The sequence below is a fragment of the Polyodon spathula genome, chromosome 8 (genome assembly GCF_017654505.1).
Source record: "Polyodon spathula isolate WHYD16114869_AA chromosome 8, ASM1765450v1, whole genome shotgun sequence".
Lineage (NCBI taxonomy): Eukaryota > Metazoa > Chordata > Actinopteri > Acipenseriformes > Polyodontidae > Polyodon > Polyodon spathula.
Genome location: NC_054541.1, coordinates 43,849,882 through 43,875,079, shown reverse-complemented (window position 1 = coordinate 43,875,079; position 25,198 = coordinate 43,849,882). Strand labels below are relative to the sequence as shown.

The 25,198-nt window shown below is 39.1% G+C and overlaps 1 protein-coding gene across 2 annotated transcripts in view; it reads left to right on the top strand.

The window, feature by feature from the left end:
- The window catches only part of LOC121320005 (bifunctional cytochrome P450/NADPH--P450 reductase 1-like), a 60,473-nt gene that overhangs the window by 33,550 nt on the left and 1,725 nt on the right, over positions 1-25,198 (top strand). For both annotated transcript variants that reach the window (XM_041258071.1, XM_041258070.1), the window contains 2 exons: positions 17,489-17,650; positions 23,688-23,750. In XM_041258071.1, the coding sequence (XP_041114005.1) occupies positions 17,489-17,650; positions 23,688-23,750 (225 nt within the window). The remainder of the gene's footprint in view (positions 1-17,488; positions 17,651-23,687; positions 23,751-25,198) is intronic.

Genomic DNA, 25,198 nt, shown 5'->3' with positions numbered 1-25,198 from the left:
TTTCGTTCACATAAAGTCAGAAAAAAACATATGAATCCAAATTAACATGTATTTATACTAAAGTAATACAAAAATGACTACAAAAGATTTAGAAGTGAGTAGTTTGTTCAAGATTTATGATTATACTGTAAATTTACAGTATAATCGTAAATCTCAAAACTACTCACTTCTAAATCTTTTGTACCCCAGCCACCTGAACATAATAAACCCAGGCAGGTAGGGGAAATTAACCCCATCCCTGCCAATTTAAAAAAGGGCAGAGCTTTACTCTGCCACACTTCCCACCCTTCTTCATGAAGGTCTTTGTAGCTTCATGTCCTATCTTGCCGTTATGTTCGTTGCTAATTTAGATTTGTTTTGGGAGCTCGCTGATGGCTCAAGCTGCACTGAAACCCTGCCACACGCCTTAGCGTACATATAGCGACATGTAACAATAATAGTAGGGACCAAATGTTTGAGTTTTTGTTTTTTTGCCAAGAATTTAAAATTCTGCAAGAGAGGAAATTCTGTGATTTTTTTTTTTTTTTCGTGATCGCGAGGGACTATTTAGTGACGGACTATTTTGTAAAAAACTACAATTAGTTAGGAAGTGTATATATTCATATCAAGTATGAAAAACTATTCTTCATTCAAGAACCACTTGGTGAACAATAAGCTATGTCTCCACGATAGAAATGACACATACATAGGTGGTGCGTGAGACTTGCATTATTTTTTTTATTACTCTGTTATTAGTGAGTTTGGATACGTTGTGTTGAGTTTGAAAAATAGTTGGACTGACGGACACAAACTGGATTCATTCTCCTGCATCTTTTTGAGAACTTATAGCACAAAACAGACCTCGAAACCACTCAGGGATGCTACATGTATATTTGACATTGCTTATTTTTTCCAACATAAAGCAGTCAAATAAATGAAGTTAAACATAGCACTAGCTTGTACTTTAAAACAAATTAGAAAAACTGTAAGGATAACAAGCTGCACTGTTTTTTGACCCTTTAAAACTGTTAACCTGTTCTGCAGTCCTTCTGTACCGACAACAATTCCTAACACCATTTCTATCACTTCACACCAATTTAAATCAATTATTAATACTGACTATAAGCTTCTAAATATGCACTTACTATCGTACTTATAATCAAGGGGCATTCACCATGTTTCATAAGGTATATTTGCAAAAAAATAATGCACTCTTACCATAAACTTTCAATTATCCATAAGGGGCTCAGATCGGCGGGCAGAATGGACGTTAAACCAGCCAAGCATTGTCTCCTCGAATGACATTGAAACGCAACTAAATCGTGTATTTTGGGCCCTGCTGATACTGCAAGAGGACCATCATAGCCTTGTTTACTTGTGAATCTGAAAACTGTCCTTACTATGCAAAACCATTCATTTTCATCAGAATATTAAAATACTTTTTCATATTTAGAGTACAGTAAGCAGGCAGATGTGCTTTTCTGCTTTCCTTGCAGGCACTTTTTCAGAAGTTCTAAAGATCCTGCTTTCACTGAAAATGGAGTGAAGGACTGGAAAAATCTAAAGAAAAAACTTCAGAAACATTCGTAATCTGGCACCACAAATAGTGTTCTGAAAGGTGGTATTTGTTCAAACAGTTGAAAGAAGTATGTTATGACTGTAGCGGCACAGTTACCAAATTCTCACAAAATGGCGGTGCATGAAAACCAACTGTATGGTACGAACATATTTTGTCACAAGTGCTGTAAAATCAGATTTGGATCAGGCTGTTTTTATAGATAACAGCAAAAGGATTCAGAATTTTCCATCTCCTGCAGCGGTATGGGGGGCTCAGATTGGCGGGGTGAATGGACGATAAACCAGCCAAGCATTGTCTCCTCGAATGACATTGAAATGCCAGTCAAATCCTGTATCTGTGCTACAGTGTTGATTCTGATATCCCAGCTGCCCTAGCGGTCTGGTGGTTGCGCAGTAGGAAAAGTAAACCTGCATTGCGTGCTTCCAGGAAAAAAAAGATATCTCTCATAAAATGTTTTTAAGTTGGTCAGAACAATTTCTTTTGAGGGTTTGGGCAATTTATTTTGGAGAGGCTTAGCCTCCCCAAGCCTCTTATACGTGCCGTCTATGGACACATACCTCTATTATAATACAATATATCATGTAAGGAAAGTATCATCCCTAGCAAGACTTTTACATGGCTGTGTAGTCCTGCTCAATCAGTTATTCTCTGCCATAACCAGCTTCACTAGAATTATAAAGGTGGCAAAAAACAGGATCTTCACAAATACTGCACTGTAAAACAGCATCTGTTATTAACAGATCCATGATTGCTAGTAACACAAATGTACCTGTTCTCAGATCGGCAAAATATCAACAGATAAACAGATATTCTCTTTTTAGTGTGTTTGTGTCAGTGTATATTGAGCAATCTACAGCACATTTACCATTTCCCTCTTTGTTTTTACTCCCAGCAAGGTTTGCTTGCTTTGCTATAAAGTCGTGCATTATTTAATTTCTTTTTTATTTTGCTTCTTTCACATACACAGGGGGATTCAGTAGTGCCAAGCACAAAAAGCTGAAGAGCATCATTAATTACTAAAATTAAACATAATACAATAGGAAATACACCGAATGCTTGAATGCATGAATCCCAAGACGAGTGGTGCATTGCAAACAGATGGCAAAGGCATTGTGAATTACAAATAGCAGAAGGTATAAAAATAGGTTCTCTCTCCAATATAGCCACTCAGTTTTCCATATCACTGTGCACAATACCTGTTTTGTGAATAGATCCACATGTAGAAAAATAAATGACTTCCATCCACCAATCAGGAAGCTCTATTGCAGAGCACGTTGCGGAACGTTGTGATGGACTGTCTAGCATTAACAAAGCTAAACGGGAGCAAAGCAAAACATTGAACTTTATCTGTAAAGTAAAGATTTAATATGTTTAAAATAACGATAAAGGCACTGTTACCAGTTTCCAATCAGAATAAAACCCTGATTACCTTGGTTGTTGACCTTGTCTGTATGGTACCACCCTTGTATGGATAACTTTAAATTTAGAGAGAGAAATCATCTGGGTCTTGAACGCCTTGTGCTTCAGCGATCCCCGCTGGTGGTATAAAAAAGTTATTTTTTTTATTGATGATATCTAAAGTTCGTTATTTTATACTTTGTACAAAAGGTGTTTTTAAGCAGGTAGAAAATGAGCGAGGTGAACTATTTGTATTATCTTAATGCTGTAGATTTTAGAACAATCACACTGGGTTAGGTCACACATAGGATTCAATTGCATCTCTCTCTAGCTTTGATAATCTAATCTATTTGAACTTCACTGCGTATACAGCACATGGTATGAACTGTATGAAAGTGGAATGGTAACTAGACCAAAGACCTGCAGTGATATGTAACAGAGTGATGCAATGAGCAGCTGAACTCCCTTTCACCCGTTACCATAAGTCTGAACTGTGTAGACACATTATACTGGTAGGGGCTGGTGAGTCTGGTCCTGGGGTACTTCACCCTTGATTTGCAATAACTTTTTTTGTTAAACAGAATTACATTTATAAAAGATAGATCCTAGTAACTAATGTTGGCAGCATGTTTTTGTAACAGAAGTGCATTTTTTATATAAGCATCAAGTGCTTATTATAGGGAAAATACACAATGCAGGGTTAGAACAGCCAACATTGGAAACACCTGCTGTAACACTAGGGTGCCACTTTGGACATGTAAGAAAGCAGTGATCCTCACGAGACACTGGCAATGTGTAATAGGGCAAGTGATTATACATACATGAATACTTATGTCACACTTCCCAGATATCTGGTAAACTGCTTACTGAGTTGTGATAAACCTTGATATTAACAGTTATTGGAAGTATTGGAAGCAGCTTTCTCTGTATGTCTTCATTTGTACATGTATCTTGAGTTACAAGAATTATTCCACATACTGAAAATCAGTACCAACAAAATAACCTGCTTACCTATAGGCACCTAGGTCTTAAATACCACTTGTCTGGTTTTCATAGTTATTCAGTGCTATTTGTTATTCTATACCAGGCATTTATTTCAGTATGGCTTTGTTTTTATTTACCTTCAATAGATTGAAATAAAAAATGTGCACAAGACCCGCAAGATGGCTGTTGTAATATTACTGACACACTGGGGTCTAAACACAGTCAACCTTTACTCCAGCTGGTGTTTACTTCCAGGTAACATTAAATTACCAATAGGTGTGTGCCGAGTAACAGGTATAAAGATAATCTGTAATGATTAGAATGTACTTTTTTTCCGATTATGAGTAATATGCGAGGACAAAATCTATTCCTTACACACGTTTTTTTGTGCACTTCCATTTTTTTTTGCATTAGGACTTCAGAATCAATCAGAATTACTGTCAAATTATTGATTTATTTATTGCCAGCACTCTTATCCATGACAGAGAAGAGCAGTTATGAAAGTACAAAAAGATCAAATTCAAGTAAGAGCAACATAAAGAATACAGTAAATTATAAGTAAGAGCGAGTACGACTAAGAGCAGTTATATAACTTATTAGCTTATACGAGTAAAGGATTGCCAGAAATGTGCTTTATGATATGAGTATGATGGATCCAAGTATGAGTGTAATGGCTCAGAGTATGATTATGAATATGAATAATAGCACATCCCTGATTACTAAATATAACAATATCACTTACATTAGATTTGGAACAAGTTATAGTTTACTGTTATTAATATCTGCTGCTGTTTTGATAATTAAAAAATATGCCAAATGTCTAATAGGCTTGAATTAGTACCACATGTGGCAATAGCACGTTGACAATGTGGAAAATTGCTCCGAAGCAAGAGTGAACAGGTGAGAAGAATCTGTTCATCTTAATTTTGCTCACTCTGGTTAAAATGATTTATTGAACAGCAAAAACAGCAGGAACAAAAATAAATGCTATTTACTACTGTAGCATGTCAAAGAGGTTATCAGGGAAAGAGATGCAGGGAAGGTCTCTTCCAAACGAGCCTGGCTCTTTTGAGTGGTTAAGGTTTGGGATGGCATGCATAAGATACAAGTGTTGCTGTTATGCATAATGTTACCTCATCCTGTTGCTCCTCACATCTGTGTTAGGAACCCCTGTGTTGGATATGTTGTGGAATTTAATGAGTAGATGTTAAAATCTTTCTTTCTGAGAATATTGTAGAATTAAAGAGCCAGCAAATTACTCAGAAGTAAAGCAAACAAGAAGTAGAAAGATTATGATTGAGCTAAGAAACTAGGCAGACTCAAATATATACAATCACGATCTTATCTTGATTGCTGCATATAAATATTACCAAAACAAAGTCATCAAAGTGATCAAAAATTGTTTCGTATTTGTCTACCAGATTGTACATTAATTTGGGTTCTGCAGGGTACAAAAGTTTATAAGTGACAGTATTGTGCTTCTAAAGGAGGTAACGCTTACTTACAAATACCGTTTGACTTATAACTGTTAAAAACGAAGCCCCAGTTTAAAGCAATTTCACATACCATATAAAAACTATCTGAGTTATACAGCTTTCATAATTTCGTAATATCAATAAGCTGATCTGTGTATTTCTTAAGGCAGTGTATGTGGCCTGAGGGACAATTGGAATGCAGTCAGGAACCTCTCTAAAGCAAAACATAGTCTCCCATCTGTACAATCCTGAATAATCCTGAGTTTCTTAAGTTAAATTAAATGGAATTACACTGTGGTGGAAGCTGTCTTCAAGCACGCAGTGTAAATGACACAGATGGGCAGACTGGCTCAGCCAGCTGATACAAGCATGGGGTAGAGGGTGGTAGGGAAGCTTTTTGTGAAATGCTGGGCAAGAAGTATTATTTACACTATCAGTCTGAATGACCAGCAGCTGCTGGTACTGTGAATCCTATTTAACAACTGCAGGAGGTAGTGGGTGCAGTGGTGGCTGTGTTCTGCTAGAGGTAGCAGGCAGGCCTGGCTGGAAACATTCATTATTTGAGAATTAGAGGGCCGGCTCCCTGCAGTTCCTCTGGGCTTGTTTATTTCTCCCATTTTCCTCTGCAATGCTTGTTTAAAAACAAATCTCAGTGCAGCCCACATGGTCGTTGTATGAACTGCAAGAACAGTATGGCAAACAAGTGATCAGAATTCCACAAGTGGACTGGCTCCAATGAGGGACCATTTGAGGCATAACACCCATCATTCATGCTTAACTCTTACTGCGTGTACAGAACAGCAAAGTCAATTTTCTTTTTCCTCTAGGTGATCCTCTTAAAGGGGTTCAACATAGCAGGACTCAGCAGTATAGCAAGATGGCATTACTCAACAGAGAGCCATAAGAGAGATGGCTTTAAGATGGTAGTTTATGTAAAAACATTTTTTTTAGAAATAGCTGTCTTTGAATTTGTGTATTAAGTGCACATTTCTTTCAAGAATAGTTCTAACCTAAAACTAACCAGGTATCTACTTGCTGAAATCTTGAGCCTGTTGGGAGTTTTCCAGTGTGTTTTACATTGTCTGTTATATCAGTAATTAACCCTATATGGCAGTGCTTGTTCACAAACTGCCATTTGAAGTTGCCTGACATTTGGGACCAGAAAACAGAAGCTCTTGGGGCCACATATAGATAAAGTAGAAATATGGCAGTACGTCATTAGCGATAACAATATTAAAGCTACACCGTAAAATATGTATGGCAGACATTATGCTGTTTTGGAAAGGCATGAGCGTTCTCTGATTTTTGCCAGTGTGTTTTTAACTCCTACAGCTAAACCACTGAAGTTAAATGCTATTTTAGGGGATGCATGGAGAATCTTTGGACTGTAAGAGTGTTCTGTTGATATGGGTCAGTACAGTCACAGATAGCTGGTGACAGTCTACTCAAACTAATCAGTTTTTGTGTTATGATTGACAGCTTCACTAGCAGTATGGTATCAAAAAAGACAAATTACTTCAGTTTTAAAGAGAAGGCATACAGTTTGGCTGGCCTGTTGGAAGTCTTGTGCTTGTAGAACTTATAAAAATGATACAAAAAGTTGACACACTGTCCAAATAATCTTATTTTCATGCTCAGCCTGTTGTTCTCAAGTCAAACATGGGCATGTACTGTTAAAGGTCATGATAAATGTATTGGCCATGTCTGCCTTTTATGCAATTATATCTTGCTGGATAATATAATTTGGCTTCTATGTATTGTGTTTGGTTTTCTGTTGTTTTGAAGTATATATGGGCTATCCTTCATTAAAACTGAATTACAGTAAAACAATTTACCTAGAGACATAACAAAAGGAGGTAAAACAAAGCATAATTATTTTTAAATATCAATTTATTTCATCTTCAATTCCGCTATACTAGACATTAATTTATAATAAACTCTAAACTTGAATTCACCATGAATAAACTGCTTTAAAGTTTCATGAATACGAGAAAGCGTTGTATATATGAATCATGAATTGTTGTTTTCTTAAAAATAACATAATTATGCAAATCTTTAAAATTATTATGGAAAAATTCCTATCCTTCCTTACACAGAAAGAATATTGAGATTGTTTTATTAGTCATGGGGCAGCGCAATTAGTTGCCCTTAAATGTATTATAGTGTATAGATATAACCACATTACAAAGCAGATGTTATAATGTAAAACAGAAGTGCAGAAAGAATAAGATTCCATTTGACCCTTGATTATTTGACTAAAACCTCTGATTTATGGGTGGCGGCTTATGTTTTATGTATTTAATCAAGTCTGAGTGATATCTTTCTACCTCCAGAGATTACTGTCCTCGCCAGACAGCCGGAGGCAAGTCCTCAAATGCAATAATGTGTTTTCATTCAAATTTATATGCCCAAATAGGATAGAACAAGGCATAGGGGGCAGATGGAACTGCTATTTAATTTGATAGAGCAGTATGCCCAAATTTGGATCAAAGTACAATAACGTCAAACACAATAATCAATTAAGATTTTATTTTTATTTGTTTTACTTGTGACAGTATAACGATTTAAAGCTTAAAGTTGCACAGCCATGAAAACTTTTCGAACTGGTTCAAATAATAATAAAAAAAAAAATATATAATTTTTTCTGGGCTATGAAGTCTACTTCTGGGAGCAAGAGACATGACGGAGCTTGTCCAAGGATGAACACCTGTGGTCCTAGAGTATGACGTTATCAATGACATACTTAATGGATTAATAGCTGAATATAGGTTGAATTGATTCAATTAAGTGTGTGGTGGTAACAGTATCTGTTATAGAACATTCCTCGCTGTGCACCATATCTGTAGAGGCTGTAGTGCAGAGGGGAAGCAACTTCTACTCTTCCAGTCCTTGTCTTTGTTAAGTTGCAACCATAATTAATACATTGACCAGTTCCTAAGTAATTCTATTAAACCTGGAGGTGAATGGCCCTGACGGGTGGGAGTGATTTAAGTAGCCAGAAATAAATACTCTGGCAAATCACAACAACCACAAGGTCTTAGATTTGCATTGATTGTACCTTCAAATACCTATGAAAGGAGTACACAAGGCTGCAGAGGGTTATTATAAGAACAGCAAATATGTCTGGACTCTGTAAGATGGGGGAATATTGATATGGCATGGTAGAAGTACTGGAGAGAACACATTGATGTAACATTTATGTCCATTGTTCCAGTCTCTTTTGTAAGATTCCTTAGTCACCACTGCCTAATAGTGACACCTGCAGGTAGTAAATGGAATAACTCTTTAGACAGCAGCAATTGGAGCCAGCATGCTTAGAGCCTGTAGTTTTTCACGCCTCGTCTGCTTACCTGTATTTTAGTTCTACAGCCACACAACGCCAGTTTAGACTCGACATAAATTGAGTAATTAGCAATAATTAGGCAACTGCGTGGTTTGAGGGAGCACTCTGATCGTACAGAGTTAAAGGCACACCACTTTGTGTCGTGCCTCATAACACCTTTAGGGGTGTAATTGCGTCATGTTAATCACACACCCTGTCGTGTCTTACTGCTTAATTAAGCAATCACCCCATTACTTAATGTGAATTTAGTGAATTGGTCATCAATTTACTACAAACTACTGATTAGCGGTTTATTAAATAGAATGCTTTAGAAAGCTAGTGGCTTTTTAACTGGCATTACTTTGTTTAAATATATATCCTTGTAAATACATTTAGATTGATTTTAACATACTAAAAGCTTTTACAAAAGCTTTTACAGCCAGATAAATTACATATACATAAAGATTGGGAATCAAAGTGTTCTCTTATGAGGTGTTGCTGTACGCAGGGACTACTGCGATAATTTCATTATTGTTCAGATCTGTTCATTGGAGTTGCTATATGGACATCTTGAGGTATAGGACTGAATTCCAGGCTAGTCAGTTAAATGCAGATTTGGGTGTGTATTTCCCAGGACCTATACATGCTGTCTATCACTCCTTGCTTGAAGCATTGTCCCTGATGCACGCAAAAACTAAAAACAGAGTGGGATCCTGTTACAGACAAAGACTGAATTACCTTGCTCCCTGGACCTCAAATCTAAAATTAGAAAATCACAGTAATACCATTTTTTAAACTATTCAAAAATAATTTAATGTATTTTTGTGTTTTTTTTTTTTTTTTATGTTCTAGTTTTAATGGTCCTTTTGTCTGCCAGTATTTACTGTCTGAAGTCATTGTTCCGTGTGGTCATTACTAATTCTGAAACTCATTGATTTAACTAATGTAAATGATCTCATTAAGCACGCATGCCATGTGTGTTTTCTAATGACAGCTTTTGAAGCTACTAAAACACATTCTTTTAGCAGCATTGCCACAGATGTAATACTGTACTTAACCTAAATAGCTGTGCAGTTTAGTAATCTGGCATATTTAAGGAGAGCAAGCCATTTGATTGGTAGTTTGTGCAGCAAACTGCAAATTAGGGAGCAGACAGGAGTGTGAGAAAAGTATTGATTCAGCTTAGATGCAAGAATAAAACTGTAAATCAGAAAGGTTTGCAACATGCTTCCTGCATATTGATAACAAGCCATAATGCCTAGCTGATGCCCTTCAGGGTAAATGAAGTACTTGTGAATTTGCAAGTCGACACTGTCTGTAGCCTCTGGTTTTCCTGTGAAGGTCCCTTTGCAAGATTCATTGTGTTGTGCTTTCATTCATTGCGTTTGAGGCTTTTTACAAAACTGCATTTATGACGATAGCAGTTCCCATGCTTTACAGACATTCCTAAAATAATAGTTCACATCAAAACATCCTTGAAGAAACACTACAAAATAAAATGCAATATGGATAAAGAACTACAATGTCATACACTAAATGTGACACCTGCAATAAACTAGTCTTATCTGAAATCTCACATAAAGTGAAAATTAACCATACAGTATGTTAAAGGGACCTTATTTCCTAATTGCTGTTTTCAGCTTTCCTCCCAGTTTTACAACTCAGTTGCATTGAGGCATTGAATTTCTCAGTGGCTAAAAGGGAAACCAGATCAAAACATCTTCTATCTGACTCTCACATCTAAATTCCAATTTGGCTTTATTGCTTTTATATTGATGTCATTGCATGTGTATTTTAAAATGTCAAAGCGTCTTTCCTGAAAAAAATAACTCAAACTAATCAGAGCAACTGCAGCCTTTTGATCTGGATATTGATTGTAACATGGTGGATTTCCATTTTTTTATGGAAAGAAAATAATATATTCCTGTGAGTGAAGTACATAATGTTACCAAGGAGGTCTGCTGATGTCAGTAATTGGGAGCGCTGTGCTATGCTTCGGCTTTTGTTAAAAAGGTCACTATAAATACATGCAGTAGAGGGAATATTTTCTTATGTCTCGGAGTTTCTTATCAGCCCTGTTGACAGGAATTTAAGGCCCAACTTAATTCTTTTTTAGCTGGGAAATAAGGGTTTTAGAAAATTACAAATCAAATTTGGAGCAATTATTAATCACACATTGTTGGTCATTTAATTAAACTTAAAATGGATCAACATGGTTATTACTATGTTTATTACAATGCATTTGTAGTTAATTGAATTGGATAGAGTTTATCCAGTTGTAATGAAACTTGGTCATGCCATTTTTCTTGTAGAATCTGTGGGGTATAAGAAGATGCTTGTCCATCTGTCTTTACATTCATGTCATCATTTTTATTTTTATACAGAAAACAGCTTATTCAATTGTGGTAAAACATGGTTAACAGTATGACAAGGGTTAGCACAAGTTAAACAGAGCACACACAGAGGGACCCGTCCATGTATCACATGAAAAGAAAATGTATTTATGCATGTACATGCACTGCAAATCAAAACACTGCAGACAATCAAAACACTGTGTGCCACATGTAAGACCCCCTTACTGGCAGGAATTGTCCTTTAGATGTTATACAAATTAAATGGTGGGTTTGCATATTTATCATCAATTCTCCTTCAAAGTTGAGAAGAAAAAAATGATTTTTATTCCCCTGGCAACTTGGTTTTAAATCCCCCCCAAGTACAATTATTTTGCAAGGTGAGGACACCCTAGTAACTCCCCTTGCATCACTCACAACTGTTTTGAATATCTGTTTCCTAGCCTCTTAGCAACATTGAAGACATTTAGTTGCTTCTTGAAAGTTAAAAGTTTTAGTAATTGTTAGCATGAAAATGTGCATGCCAAAAAAAGCTACCTTGAAAAAAGAAATATTCCCTTAGCACTTTAGCTAAATGAAGTACATTCTGAAAATAGACATGCTGTTTTAATGTCTTCAAAAGCACAGGCAAGTAGTTTTTAGAATGTGTGATGTAACTGCTTCCCACATAGCAGGCATTTTATCTGAGGCCTAATTTTCCTGACATTTCATTAAATATATAACGAGCTTCCTTTGAGTAGAGCAATTGGGCTTGTCATATATGCAGATATGAGATGAATCTGGAGATGACTAATGAACTAATCTGCCATTGCTGCATCTACATCTGGTTGTGTATGAAAATTGAAAGTACTGTAATCCAATTACGACATGCCTCTACATCGTGAAAAAGAGTATGGTCAGCAAAGGTCAACCACTAACCTATTTAGAGTTTCACTAATTGGTGCAATTTGAAAAATGTTTATTCAAATTTGCAGTTATATTCATATTGAATTTCCAAGAAGACATGAGCTCCAATGAATTTTACATTACATTCATTTTCTCTAGTGTCCTTAAAGTACTTTAAAATGAATTTCCCTAACTCTAATTAGCTTTATTAACATTGCTATGATACCCCTTTTATTGTGCTGAGAATCTCTGCAAATATTGTAAATACCAAGCTGTAGCTAACTGCTGCATCTAGATACCTTTGCTGTAGACTGTGTTTGAACAATTGTACAGCACAAAGCATTAGGTACCACAAAAAAAATCTGCATATTCAAACTGAAGTATAATATACATGTAAAGAACATAAGCCAATTTCACCAAAACTACACCCCTCTCCTGTTCTTTCTCTTTCCTTATTTCTCTTTTGCTGGCTTTTTTTTCTTCTCTCACATCAATGAAATTCCTTGTGACAGTTGACCCATTCACACCTATGCAAGGTTAATGTCTAATACGTGCACAATCAGCAAACCCCATTGAGAATTCCATGCTTTATCATCCTGGGATATAATAATGTGAGCCAAACTCCTTTTAACATAGAAGACATTATGTACGACTTTTAGTATTTCTAAATGTACCACTAATTGTTGTTTTAAAATTATGAATACAAAACTCAAGAACAGTGCATAGCTAGCATATTTTAAGCATATAGAGATCACCTGATTACAGATTACAAGGCTGCTGTAACGCTTCATGTTCAGGCTCTCGGGAGACAGTGAACAGTGGTGAACTAGAAACCCTCATTATGAATGCCTTTGAAACCTCCAATGCATTTCCTCATAGTTATCTCTCAAAAAGAAACAGGCTGCATTTCTATATGTGTCACCATAAAGAGGTTTCCCCCTACAGATTAAACTATAAGCAGATGGAAAACTGTGCTAGAGAAGCAAAATAACACACAAGGTTCCATCGCTGAGCATTACATGATTAGGGCCCCTGAATCTTGGAGATGGAGGGAGAGGATTAGGGTGATTGCTTCTCACGAAAGCCACCTGGGTCCAGGAAATAACCTATACCTGAATGCAGTATAGCACCTGAGTTTTTTGTGAAAATATGATTGTGGAGAATGGTTAGTTTTATAGTTAAGAAACATTTCCCAAGCTGCTGATTCTAAGTATGTAGACCTTATATGTTTCTAAAGGGGAAATTACACTGTTCACCAAACCTGGAGTACCTGGAATAATAAAAAGTCAAACAAAGTTTTTACCTTGATTGATAGATGCTTTATTTCTGATTACATAAGCTGTACTGTGATGCTGTTATCTCAGCTGCATTCACTAAGCTAAAACATCCACTGTCTGTATTCCATTAGATTCTGTTTAGAGTATGGAATAGACTGGAACAGGAAAGCAGTGATATGACTGTAGGTACATATTGTCTCCTTGTGCAAATCTATAAGGATGTGGTTTACTGTGACCCAAAAAATTCAAAAGGCATTGGGGTCTATTCAAAGGATCTGAACTGCGACAGATCTTAAAACTCAGATTTTTTTAAAAATTATTGTTTTATTGTTTAGATCATTTAAATATGACCTTCTTTGATACTGTACAGATTTTTCAGACCAGCATCCAGTAATAGACTCACCTGCTGTGCTACATATTTGAGCATACCCACTGTCTTTCCATGGTTTATGCTCCTTGATCATCAAGGACTTACTTGGTAGGACTAGATTGAGCCTCTACAAGGGAAAGCTTGCCTCGCCCTCTGCTGGACAGTAAGATGACTCAATTCTCCTTTGGTTTTCTTTATCAAATTAGTGGCACACTCGATACTTGCTTCAGCCTGCCCTGCTTCATGCTAGGGAGTTATCAGACTCCACATGATGTCTTTCATGGTTATCAGACTAGAAATATTGTATTTATCCTAGTCAAATTCACAACAAGCCCCGGATCTTAGTGAGAGTTTATTGCTGGATCTGTCGCATCTCATTAATGTGTTATTTTTATGAGTTTATCTATAGTCCGTGCTTGATATTCATGACACTGGAATGAAGTTTGATGTCTGACATGTTCTGCTTGCTTGTGGCATTCTGTAAAATGCTTAGCATTGAATAAAGGGATATATACAATATTGCAAGGCACTAAGTACACTAACAATTTTGTGTCAGAAATATTGACAGGAGAGCTGGCTCATGAACTAATATATTGCTGTCATTTCTAACCAAATTATTTAGCATTATTTTGCCATTGGTCACCTCTTAACCCATACAGTTGTATAGTGAAATACCAGAGAACTATATTCGAAGTTACTGTATTATCACTGAGGGTGCCAGCTGAGATAGTGTAAAGATGATTCTACTATGATGGAACATTCCATAAAAGGCACTACACCTGGGCTATATTTTAAAGAAAAATATAATTGCAGCATTGATGGGAAAGTGTGTTAATGAGAAAGTCCTGAAATAATAATAGTAGTTGATAAACATTTTGTTTCCCAAATGATGGATAGCTACCCAGGAAATACTTTGTTTAGTTAATTTGCAAATACATGCATGCATACATACATACTGTGGCAGAGTAGGGGGCGGAGCCAGAGCCAGCTGGTTCCAATTGAGTCCCCTGCAAAGAAGGGTAGGAAAGCCTGCAGTCAGGCTGGTGTGCCAGGCTGAGGAAGCTATATGTGCTGGGGAGACATGTGGTAAAAAGAAAGGAAGTACTGTGTGCCTTGGGTGAGTGGTGTAAACTTGTTTGTGTAACAAGGAGTTTTTATGACCGGTAAATGCTCATTAACAGGGATGTAAACAAATCTGTGCACAAAATTTGAGAGAAATAAGCTTTTTGTGCGTATGGAAAATTTCTGGGATCTTTTATTTCAGCTCATGAAACATGGGACCAACACTTTATATATGTTACATTTATATTTTTCTTCAATGTATATTGAATATTTGAACAACTAGTTGCATGAACAGTTGCACAGTCAACCCCACTCTGCACTAATGGCAAACAGCTTCTCCACCTACAGTACAAGAGTTGTTTTCTTGCAACAAGTTGTGCTCCGTAATCACTAAATCACGAAGTGTGTTATTTCGGTACCCAGTGGGAAACAGGCACCAGTTAATAATAGCTGTGGGATTAATCATCAAAATGCCTAAAAAGGTTCAAGTCCTTTTATAACAACACTAGCAGCATGATAAATCTTTGCACATATTACTTTGCATTTCCAGTAAGTCCCTGCTTTTACCTAACAGCGTAGTGAAGCACAAGAAATGTCACACACATAAAACACACGCACGCACGCACAAACACACACACAAACCTACACACCACAAATAACTGGCTGAGCCAACATTTAAACCCACATTTCCTAAGCTCTTGGTACTTTGCCGTAACCATTCAATCAAATCCTGTTTTAATTGGTATAATCCATGACTGCATAATAAGACAGATATTACAATGAGAAAGATATTTAGTATTTTTTAAGCATTTTTTGTGATGCTAGTATAATTTCACAATGTGTAACAACTACAGACTCATTAAAGAACAACTCACAGTTGACTGATTTCTTTGGAAAACTGACCTTGACTATATAAAGGCTTTTGATCATGTATTTCACGGTCTGTCTTGTTGGTCACACTAAGTAAAGTTATTTGTTTGTTTTAGTGGCTCATAAGGTAAGCTTTATCCAAAGTGCTGTTTCTCTGCAAAAAAAAAAAAAAAAAAAAGGAACAACTCATGGAAAAAAAAAGTGGCTTCTGTATATTGTTGCAGTGCAGAGGAAGCTGTAAGCAACTGTATTATATTTCCATCAACAGAATAAGAGGCTGTAAACATGCTGCTAGAAATATACTGCACGGGAAGTGTATTTCTGTAGTGCTATGATATGTAATAATCTTGTTCTGTTATCTAGTGAAAAGATCCTTGTGCTTTGTGCATTATGAGGCTGCATGCATGCTTTATACTTATGTTTCTATGTGCAGTGGCTGGTGTTATCAGTTTGTTGTGAAATGGAGACATGTTAATAGTGCATCAATCACCAAGACTTACGCTAATGACCGTATCAAAGTTTACTGAGGTACAGTATACTGTGGATCAATACAAATGTAGCAAAGTGTTGAAAAGCATTATTATGATTCTGTTTTTTTCACATGTGTTTTGCGTTTTCCAATTTCCTGTGCTGTGTTTCTTTAGATTACAGAAGTGTGCAGGAGCTGCAGTATTTAGACATGGTTATCTCTGAGACCTTACGGATGTAAAAATTGGGTTCCCCTCCTGAACAGATTATTATTTTCTTCTAATGGGTGGGAAAAATTCTTCATCAAATATTGTACCACAAGGATACCATTATTTTTATGAATTGTTCGATACAGAAATAGGATCATCACAGAGAAGGGAAAATCACCCTGCAGTACTGTGTAAAAATGATAGAACTGAAGTAAAAAAAGTTAGCAACATTTATAGACCTAAAATAATACATCAATGTAGAAAAAAATTACCTTTCATGTGTACTGTGCCACAGTTGGGAGCTGACTTACAGTTTATTTGTAGAATGAAGATTAGTTTATGGCATCTATTTTGAGTATAATTTGTTTTGATCATGCCACAGGTTAGCCTGTGATGCTGCCAAGGACTGGAACGTAAATGGTCACTTCATTCCAGCTGGTGCTACAGTTGCGATACCTGCCGGTTATATCTACTATGATCCTGAATACTGGCCAGAGCCAGAGAAATTCCTCCCAAAGAGGTAGACAAGAACAGGATTAAAAAGTGAAACTCTAGCTGTGTATTTGTAACCCTCCTACGTTCATCCATACCTACCCGTAGCACAAATAGGAAATAGTTAAACACAAAAGAATAAAAGAAAGCAAAAAAAAAACAACACACTGTCAAACTTTTTAACCCCTCTGCAATTTTGGCTCAAAATGGCAATCATGCAAATTTAAAATATTTGTATCTCCACGGTCTGGAAATCTAGTGACGTTTCTTTTAAAATGAATACTTGTCAGTGGCTCCCATCATTGCAGAAGTATGCATCCCCTTCTCAGTCAAAAATAGATGCGGCAAGAAAAACAAAAGAGGTTCATGTCATTGTAAACCTCAAACTGCTTAAAAGAATCCCTCATTTCAAAGGTGAACGGACAATCAACAAAGTACAAAAGAAAAATAAACGAGTCCTGTAAGATGCAGCATAGGAACAATAAAATAATCAAGGGGCAGCTCAGTCTTGTTTTAAACACATATTAAAAACTCAAAGCAAATTAACACTTTTGATTAATTGATACAAAATACAGTACATATTGTTTTGTCTTGTATTACTTTTTCTATGAACTATGAATACAGTATAATGCTGTAGCTTGATAATTCCGTCCAGTTCTGACTTACGGTCAAAAGAAACCGTTAGCTTAAAGACTATTAACTGCAGTACATACTGTACATATCTGGTATATGGAAACTTTGCAATAGGAACATTTATTGATTTACAGGTTCACAGCAAAAGCCAAATCCCAAAGGCATCCTTTCACATACTTTCCATTCGGAGCTGGGCCCTGGAGCTGCATTGCAATGAGGCTGGCTTTACTGGAGGAAAAGATAGCCATGATTCAGGCTGTCCAAAAATTCACCTTTCAATGAGCCCAGAGACTAAGGTTTGTCTTCTCCTTTGTGCACTTTTTATTTTTTTTTTCCCTTTGAGAGTGTGAAGTATGTGAAGTCTATCAGTAGATTAAACCACAATGGGCCTGTTTTTAAATTTCTGTTTCAAGCCCTTACACGTTTTGTTAGTAATTTTACTAATGCATGCTTGTTTAATTACCATAATGCTATGAGTATAACATGCACAATATTACAGGATAATTGCTTTTTTAGTTTTTTTATACTGGTTGTGGCTGTTTGTCAGATTTGAAAAGATAACAGGAATCTCAATATAAAGCATAGAATAAAATGCTCGTTATACACTTAACTGAATTACGAAAATGAGCAATTACAACAAACTGCATTCAAAGACCGTTCAAAGGGGCCCTGCTATTGTTGTATTACTTATAACAACAGCACATTAATTACGATATGTACATGAATTATATATGAATACAATAGAGTACAACATCGCATATTTGACCCCCTAAGGACTGGGGTATAGGCGGATATGTGAAAAAATCAGATTTGCGAATATCTATAGAAAATGCATTTACACATCCATAAATAGGTTCATGAACAAAAACAACACGCAAACTGCTTTAAACATGGGGAAACTGTTTGCTTTAAAAGTAAGCAAACTTAAATGAGATTAATTAGGCTACAATAGATAGTGTTGCTATGCAGTTTGCTATAAGTCATCACCATTTTTTTTTTTAAAGTAAATAGCAAATGTACAGTAACCTGAAACTCCCTGTCTCCCTGGTTCTGCTTTCTTAACATCTCTGTCATGGTACTTTGCGCTCTTTCTTGATATTGCAAACAGCCGATAAGCAGTTGGGTTTAAATATTGCTTCGGCTATTTTAAACAAACTGCTGGTAAGCATTGCGTTTATGAAGCTTGCTTTGTTTAATTCAAATGCATTTAAAAGCTACAGCAACACGCTGCCAATATCTGCAAGTGTGCGCTCCATCATATAAACACTGTAGTATTTGCTACACAATGCAGCACAAGAAATGTGCTGTCTGCTGCATTTAATTGCGTGGAAGCTGCCTGGCCAGACGATCGTAAGGTTCACAGCAAGTAGCTGGAAAGGGGGTTCTTTGAAATAACTCTTGTGTTAAATGACATTGTCACAGATAATTATTCCACTTATCAAACACTTTTAAAAAGTGCTGCTGAGTTGGCGAATGTGAATGTTAGGATATTTCTGCACTGGTTCTCTGAAGTTATTAGTTGAATAGGTTATTGTGGCTCATCCTATTAAGTAATATTGGAAACAGCTAGTATTGCTTAAGCTCTAATGCCCTTTATGTATTTTAATTTCTGTCTGGCCATGTCTCGTTTAATGAAGGGATCTCTACTCCTTAAATGGTTACCATGGCATTTTATATAGAGGGAAACAAGCGAGAGTGTCAGGTTCCCTTTCAAGTCGAAAATAACCATCAAAGTATGGGATATTGCCGTCAGGCAGTAGGATTGGCTGAGCTTTATAGCAAAGCTGCCGATAGGCCTCTGCGCGAGCTGACGAGTAAGCCCACCCCCCTGGGAGCTTACTATACACAGCGCAAAGAGACTCTCTTCCTCTTTTGCCTTCAGCCTTTGTAGGACATTGAGCTGGTAAGTTCTCTCTGTGAGATTTACTTCACTGATTGTACTCGACAGCCTTGAGCTTGAGAAGTTGGCTACCGCCCTTCTCTGAGTTTATTTCAATGTTCGCTCTTTTGAGCATTATATATATATATTTCACTTTCACGCTTTGCTTGGGCATTGCGTTCTTTCCGAGTTGGTTCTCCGTCTTCCTTCATATTAATATTTTCATATTATTAATATTGATATATATATATATATTTTTGTTATATATTTTTGTTGGGTTTTTGTATTGTCTATTCTTCCCCAGGTATAGAATAGAGTTTAGAGGACACTTTGCGCGCCTGTAGGCCACGCAATTTTTTGCAGCCTCGGTCTCGCCTCCGCCAGACCCGGAGTTCAGTCTGCTACTAGCAGCTACTCCTATAATACCACCCGCAAATTGTAACATCACACCGCGTGGTTGCTGTTTTCTGTAGCTACGCTACAAATATCTGCACTTTAGTGCGGCCGCAGTTCCTCTAAAACAAAAAAAAAAAAAGGATTTATTTTCCCATACAATATATTAGGAAGACTACTGCAAACGACACTTTCATTGCCCCTTATTAGACAGGTAAGTATAACACAACACCATTGTCTTTTTAGACTAAGACACTGTACTAGCACTTAGCGTCTCCGCTCTGCGGGTCAGCTGACGTTTCGGCATCTAGTGCATAGCGTCTTCATGCTCAGTACATGCGCTCCGGCGCACAGTGGTTCGGCGTTTTCAGTGTCAGCGCCTTGGCGCTTTGGTATAGCGCTTCAGCACCTTGTGCTTAGTGCCTCGGCGTGCTCGGTGCACACACCTTGATGCTTCGGCGCTTGGTGCAAGCACCTTGACGCTTTCGCGCTCAGTGCTTTGATGCTTTGACGCCTCGACGCTCGGTGCGTGCACCTCGACATTTCGGCACATCGACGCCTCGACGGTCGGTGCACGCACCTCGACGCTCGACACTTTTGTGCTCGACGCTCACTGCATCTACGCCTCGACGCACGCACCTCGATGCTCGGCGCTTAGGTGCTCGACGCTCGCTGCATCTGCGCCTCAACGCTCGATGCTCGGTGCATCGATGCCTCAATGCTTGGTACAGGCACCTCGACGCTCGGCGCATTAATCAGTGCACATACACCGAAGGATGTTTAAAGATGTCTGGGTTTCACCGTTGTGTCACCTGCCAGGCAAAATTGCTGGCAAGCGACCTGCATGAGGACTGTGTGGCGTGCCTGGGACCAGAGCACACCGCGTCTGCCTTGGCAGACAGATCGTTTTGTGCATTGTGTGCTAATTTTCAGCCACGCACTCTTGGAGTGCGAGGAAAGCAGTTGGGAGTCACTCCCCCTCCTCTGGGTCGTCTTACACCTTGTCTGTTCCACTGTCGTCTACAGCTACTCCGTCTGTCAAACTGCAGCTATCCAGGAGCCCCTCTCAGCTTACAGTTGGTCAGAGATCCCCAGACCATAGACGTGCTCGGGAACGCTCTCGCAGCCCATCTACCCGACCCCGAGGCCCCTCCCCTCGCAGGGAACAGCCTCGGTGGTCAAGGTCTTGCTCCGTGTCACCCTGCCATAGGGGACGCTCTCGTTCTCCTCGTCGGGACAGGCGTTATAGGGACAAGTCAGATGTGGCGGAGCTCATGTCAAAGATGTCCCAGTTTATGGACATGATGATGGGTCAGCAATTGCTGCTCATGTCACTGACAAAAATGGTGCCACAGGCAACTGATGCACAGGTCGGGCCGATTGCCAATCAACCGGCTCTGCCCGCCTCAGTCGCCCAACAACCCCAAGAGGTACTGGACACCAATGATCCCTTGTGGTCACTGGTGGAGCGAGCAACTTGCCACCTAGAGATTGAGTGGCCGGCCGTAGAATTCCCTCGGCGGTCACTGTTTGAGTCGCCGTCTGTGCGGTCTCCACAGCCCAGGACGCTCCCAGCCTTCCCTGATTTTATTAAGGAGGTACAGTCCACCTGGGGGGCTCCAGTTTTTTCACTGGCAACTTCGCGGAAGGCTTCTGCGTTTGCCATGCAGGGAGCAAGTGAGGCGGGACTGGCGTCCTTCCCACCAGTTGATGTCGCCTTCGCGGCTCTCGGGCCTAACTAAAGACCCTGCATGTCCTAACAGACAGTGCAGGACCACGGAGGTTCATTTAAAGAAGGGCTATTCAGCGGCTACAGAGGCAGTTAGGTTGTCTAACGTGGCCAGCCTCCTTTCAGTTTACCAGGCGTCGCTGGTGAAAGATCTCCCGGAGCACCTTTCAGCGTCTCTGAGGGCGGAATTGGCGTTGGTCGCTCAATTCCTTGTTAAGATAGCCCAGCTAAATGCATGGGCCCAGGGCAGGAGTATCGCATTCCTGGTAGTTGCCAGAAGGCAGCTCTGGCTCTCGCAGGTGAGAGTTCAGGAATCTGATAAAGCCCCAATATTAGATGCTCCCATCACACCGGGGCACACGTTTGTCCCAGCGGTAGAGGAAATGCTACAGTGCTCTGATAAAGCCTGGGAGGCATCTCAACAGATGGCGAAGATGTGGCCGCATAAGCCCTTCCAGCCTAAGCACCAACAGGCGCACCAGTGGCGTAAAACACCACTGCAGCACCTACCGCGGCCATGGGGTGCCAAGACACCTCCTTCAGCTGCAGTAGCGCGCAGTCAGCCTCCATTTGCAGGACCGCAGCGCGGAGGGTGGTTCCCTAAGGGAGGTGGCAGGCTATGCCCTGGCCAGTCTCCTCGAGAACAAGCACAGCCAAAACAGCCCTGAAATCTTCGGTTCAGTCCTCAGCTCTGAATGTGGAAATACAGGCATTGCTCAGGAAGCGTGCCATTCAACAAGTAGACCATGCTCTGTGCGACCAGGGGTTCTATTCCAAATACTTCCTGGTGCCCAAGAAGGACGGCGGGTTCCACCCTAACAAAAACTGTTAGATGAAGGGAAATCTCCCTCTACACTTAAAGTGTATTTAGCCGCCATATCAGCTTGCCATGTACACATTGACGGGTTATCACCAGGTTGCCATTTTCTGGCATCGCAGTTCCTCAAAGGCGCAAGATGTTTGCAACCTCCAAGAATGACCAATTTACCGTCATGGAGCCTTGACGTGGTGCTAGAAGCCCTTACCAAGGCACCATTCGAGCCTCTCCACACTGTGGGTATGAAGCTCATGTCTATTAAAACCGCATTTCTGCTGTCAGTGGTATCAGCCAAACGCGTCAGCGAGTTACATGCACTGTCAGTGCATCCATCATGTACTCGTTTCACAGGAGATGGTTCCAAGGTCTCCATGCGCCCAAATCCAGCCTTTTTACCAAAGGTCATATCCCCGTTCCACATGAACCAGCCAGTCGAGTTGATGGCATTCCATCCTCCTCCTTTTTCTTCCCCAGAGGAAGAACGGTTACACATGCTCTGCCCCGTGCGGGCATTGAGGTGTTATATTGACTGTACAACGACTGTGAGGCAAACAGAACAATTGTTCATATGCCATGGTTCTAAGACCTTGGGTCAGCCGTTGTCTAAACAACGCCTCTCCCATTGGATAGTGGACGCTATTAAATTAGCTTATGAATCTGCAGGCCTTCCACCACTAGGGCAGTTGAAGGCACATTCCACTAGGGGTATGGCGACATCCTGGGCCCTCCTTAGAGGGGTGCCGGTGTCTGACATTTGCGCGGCAGCCAGTTGGGCTACACCGCATACTTTTATGAGGTTTTACCGGTTAAACGTACTGGATTCCTCTGCTCCACTATTTGGAGCATCTGCACTACACTCTGTGGCACCTCAGGATGCCAATATGGTGTTTACTATTCCACCTATGCGAGCATAGACGATGAGGCGCAGCTCCGCATATGCCTAGATGTATTGCCTACGCAGTTGCGTTATGACGTAAGTCTGTCCTACTGCCGAGAATCCTCCCTCGTGACGGCTTGGGCACACTGTTCCCATACCTTGATGGTTATTTTCGACTTGAAAGGGAACGATAGGTTCCGGATGCACCCAGTTTCCCTGAAAGATAAAATAACCATCAAGCCGCAAGATGGCTCTGTAAGCCTTCACGGCCTGAAGAGCAAAAGAGGAAGAGAGTCTCCGCGCGTTGCGTATAGTAAGCTCCCAGGGGGGGCGGGCTTACTCGTCAGTTTGTGCAGAGGCCTATCGGCAGCTTTGCTATAAAGCTCAGCCAATCCTACTGCCTGACAGCAATATCCCATACCTTGATGGTTATTTTCTCTTTCAGGGAACCATGTTTGCATCCGCAACCTATCGTTTTTTTTGCCTATGTAAGAAGTGAAATAAAATCAGTTTAATAGAATTATCTACAAACTTTCACGTGATAAATACTAACATGGAGTCATATGGATGCAGATTTGAGTATGAAAATAGAGGGAATTTAAGCAATAATTACGTGTGCTTTACTTTTCGTTTCTGAGGCGAATGGTGGTCAGCAGTCCCAGTGTCTGAGTGTGGCAGTGGACATATCTGAAGAAGGCTGGGTGAGATTGAAGCAATTTTATTCCTGCATGATGGATTACCTGCTTTTAGGTTTATCATGTGGAAGCGGGATTATAAATGAGTATCTTTTTTGCTTGGACAATTGATTTTTAAACAAGTACTTCGATACATAAGGCTCATTTTCTTTCCCCTATTCTTTATCATTACAGGTTCATAACCGGACATGGAGTGTGTGCGGTTTAACTGTGATCTCTTAAAATAACATTAGTGTATACTGGACTGTAATGTATTGATTAATGTACATGTAAATTATGTGATAGAGGGGTGTATAGAAAAATGCATTTGTATTGTATATGCTAGCTAAATTAAATTCTTCTATTTTAGATAGATGGCTAGAAGATGATGCATGACCGTTGCATTGATTATGTATGCCTTTTTATCTACTCTGCATATGGTATATTGGGTGGTTATGAGGAACAAAGGAGGGGAACAGTGAGAGGTTTCAGGAGTCTACATTTTGGGTTAAAAGGGGTTAGTTATGCAGGGTTGTGTACAAGCTTTTCGGTAAAACTAATAATGCACTGACATACCCAGCATTTTTTGGATCTGATTCTCAGCTCTCCTTTCCATATATGTACACAGTGGCTCTCAAAAGTATTCACCCCCCCTTGGACTTTTCCACATTTTATTGTGTTACAACATGGAATCAAAATGGATTTAATTTGGAGTTTTTGCCACTGATCAACACAAAAAAAGTCCTTAATATCACAGTGAAAAATAAAATCTACAAATTGTTCTAAATTAATTACAAATATAAAACAGAAAATTGATTGCATAAGTATTCACCTCCTTTGCTATGACACACCTAAATAAGCTCTGGCGCAACCAATTGTCTTTAGAAGTTACATAATTAGTTGAATGGAGTCCACCTGTGTGCAGTTAAGGCGTTTCACATGATTTCAGATTAAATACACCTGTCTCTGGGAGGTCCCACAGTTGGTTAGACTATAAACTACATCATGAAGACGAAGGAACATTCAAAGCAAATCTGGAATAAGGTTCTTCAAAAGCACAAATCAGGGGTAGGATATAAGAACATTTCCAAGGCACTGAATATCCCCCGGAGCACAGTAAAGTCCATTATTAAGAAATGGACAGAATATGGCACAACTGTGAATCTGTCTAGAACTGGCTGTCCTCAAAAACTGAGTATCTGTTCAAAGTTGAAAATTGCTGTTCACCAAAGGTCCCCATTCAACTTGACTGAGCTTGAGCAATTTTGCAAAGAAGAATGGGCAAAACTTGCAGTGTCCAGATGTGCAAAGCTGATAGAGACTTATCCAAATGGACTCATGGCTGTAATTGCTGCCAAAGGTGCCTCTACCAAACATTGACTCAAGAGGGTGAATACTTATGCAATCAATTATTTTCTGTTTTGTATTTGTAATTAATTTAGAACAATGTGTAGACTGTATTTTTCATTTTGACA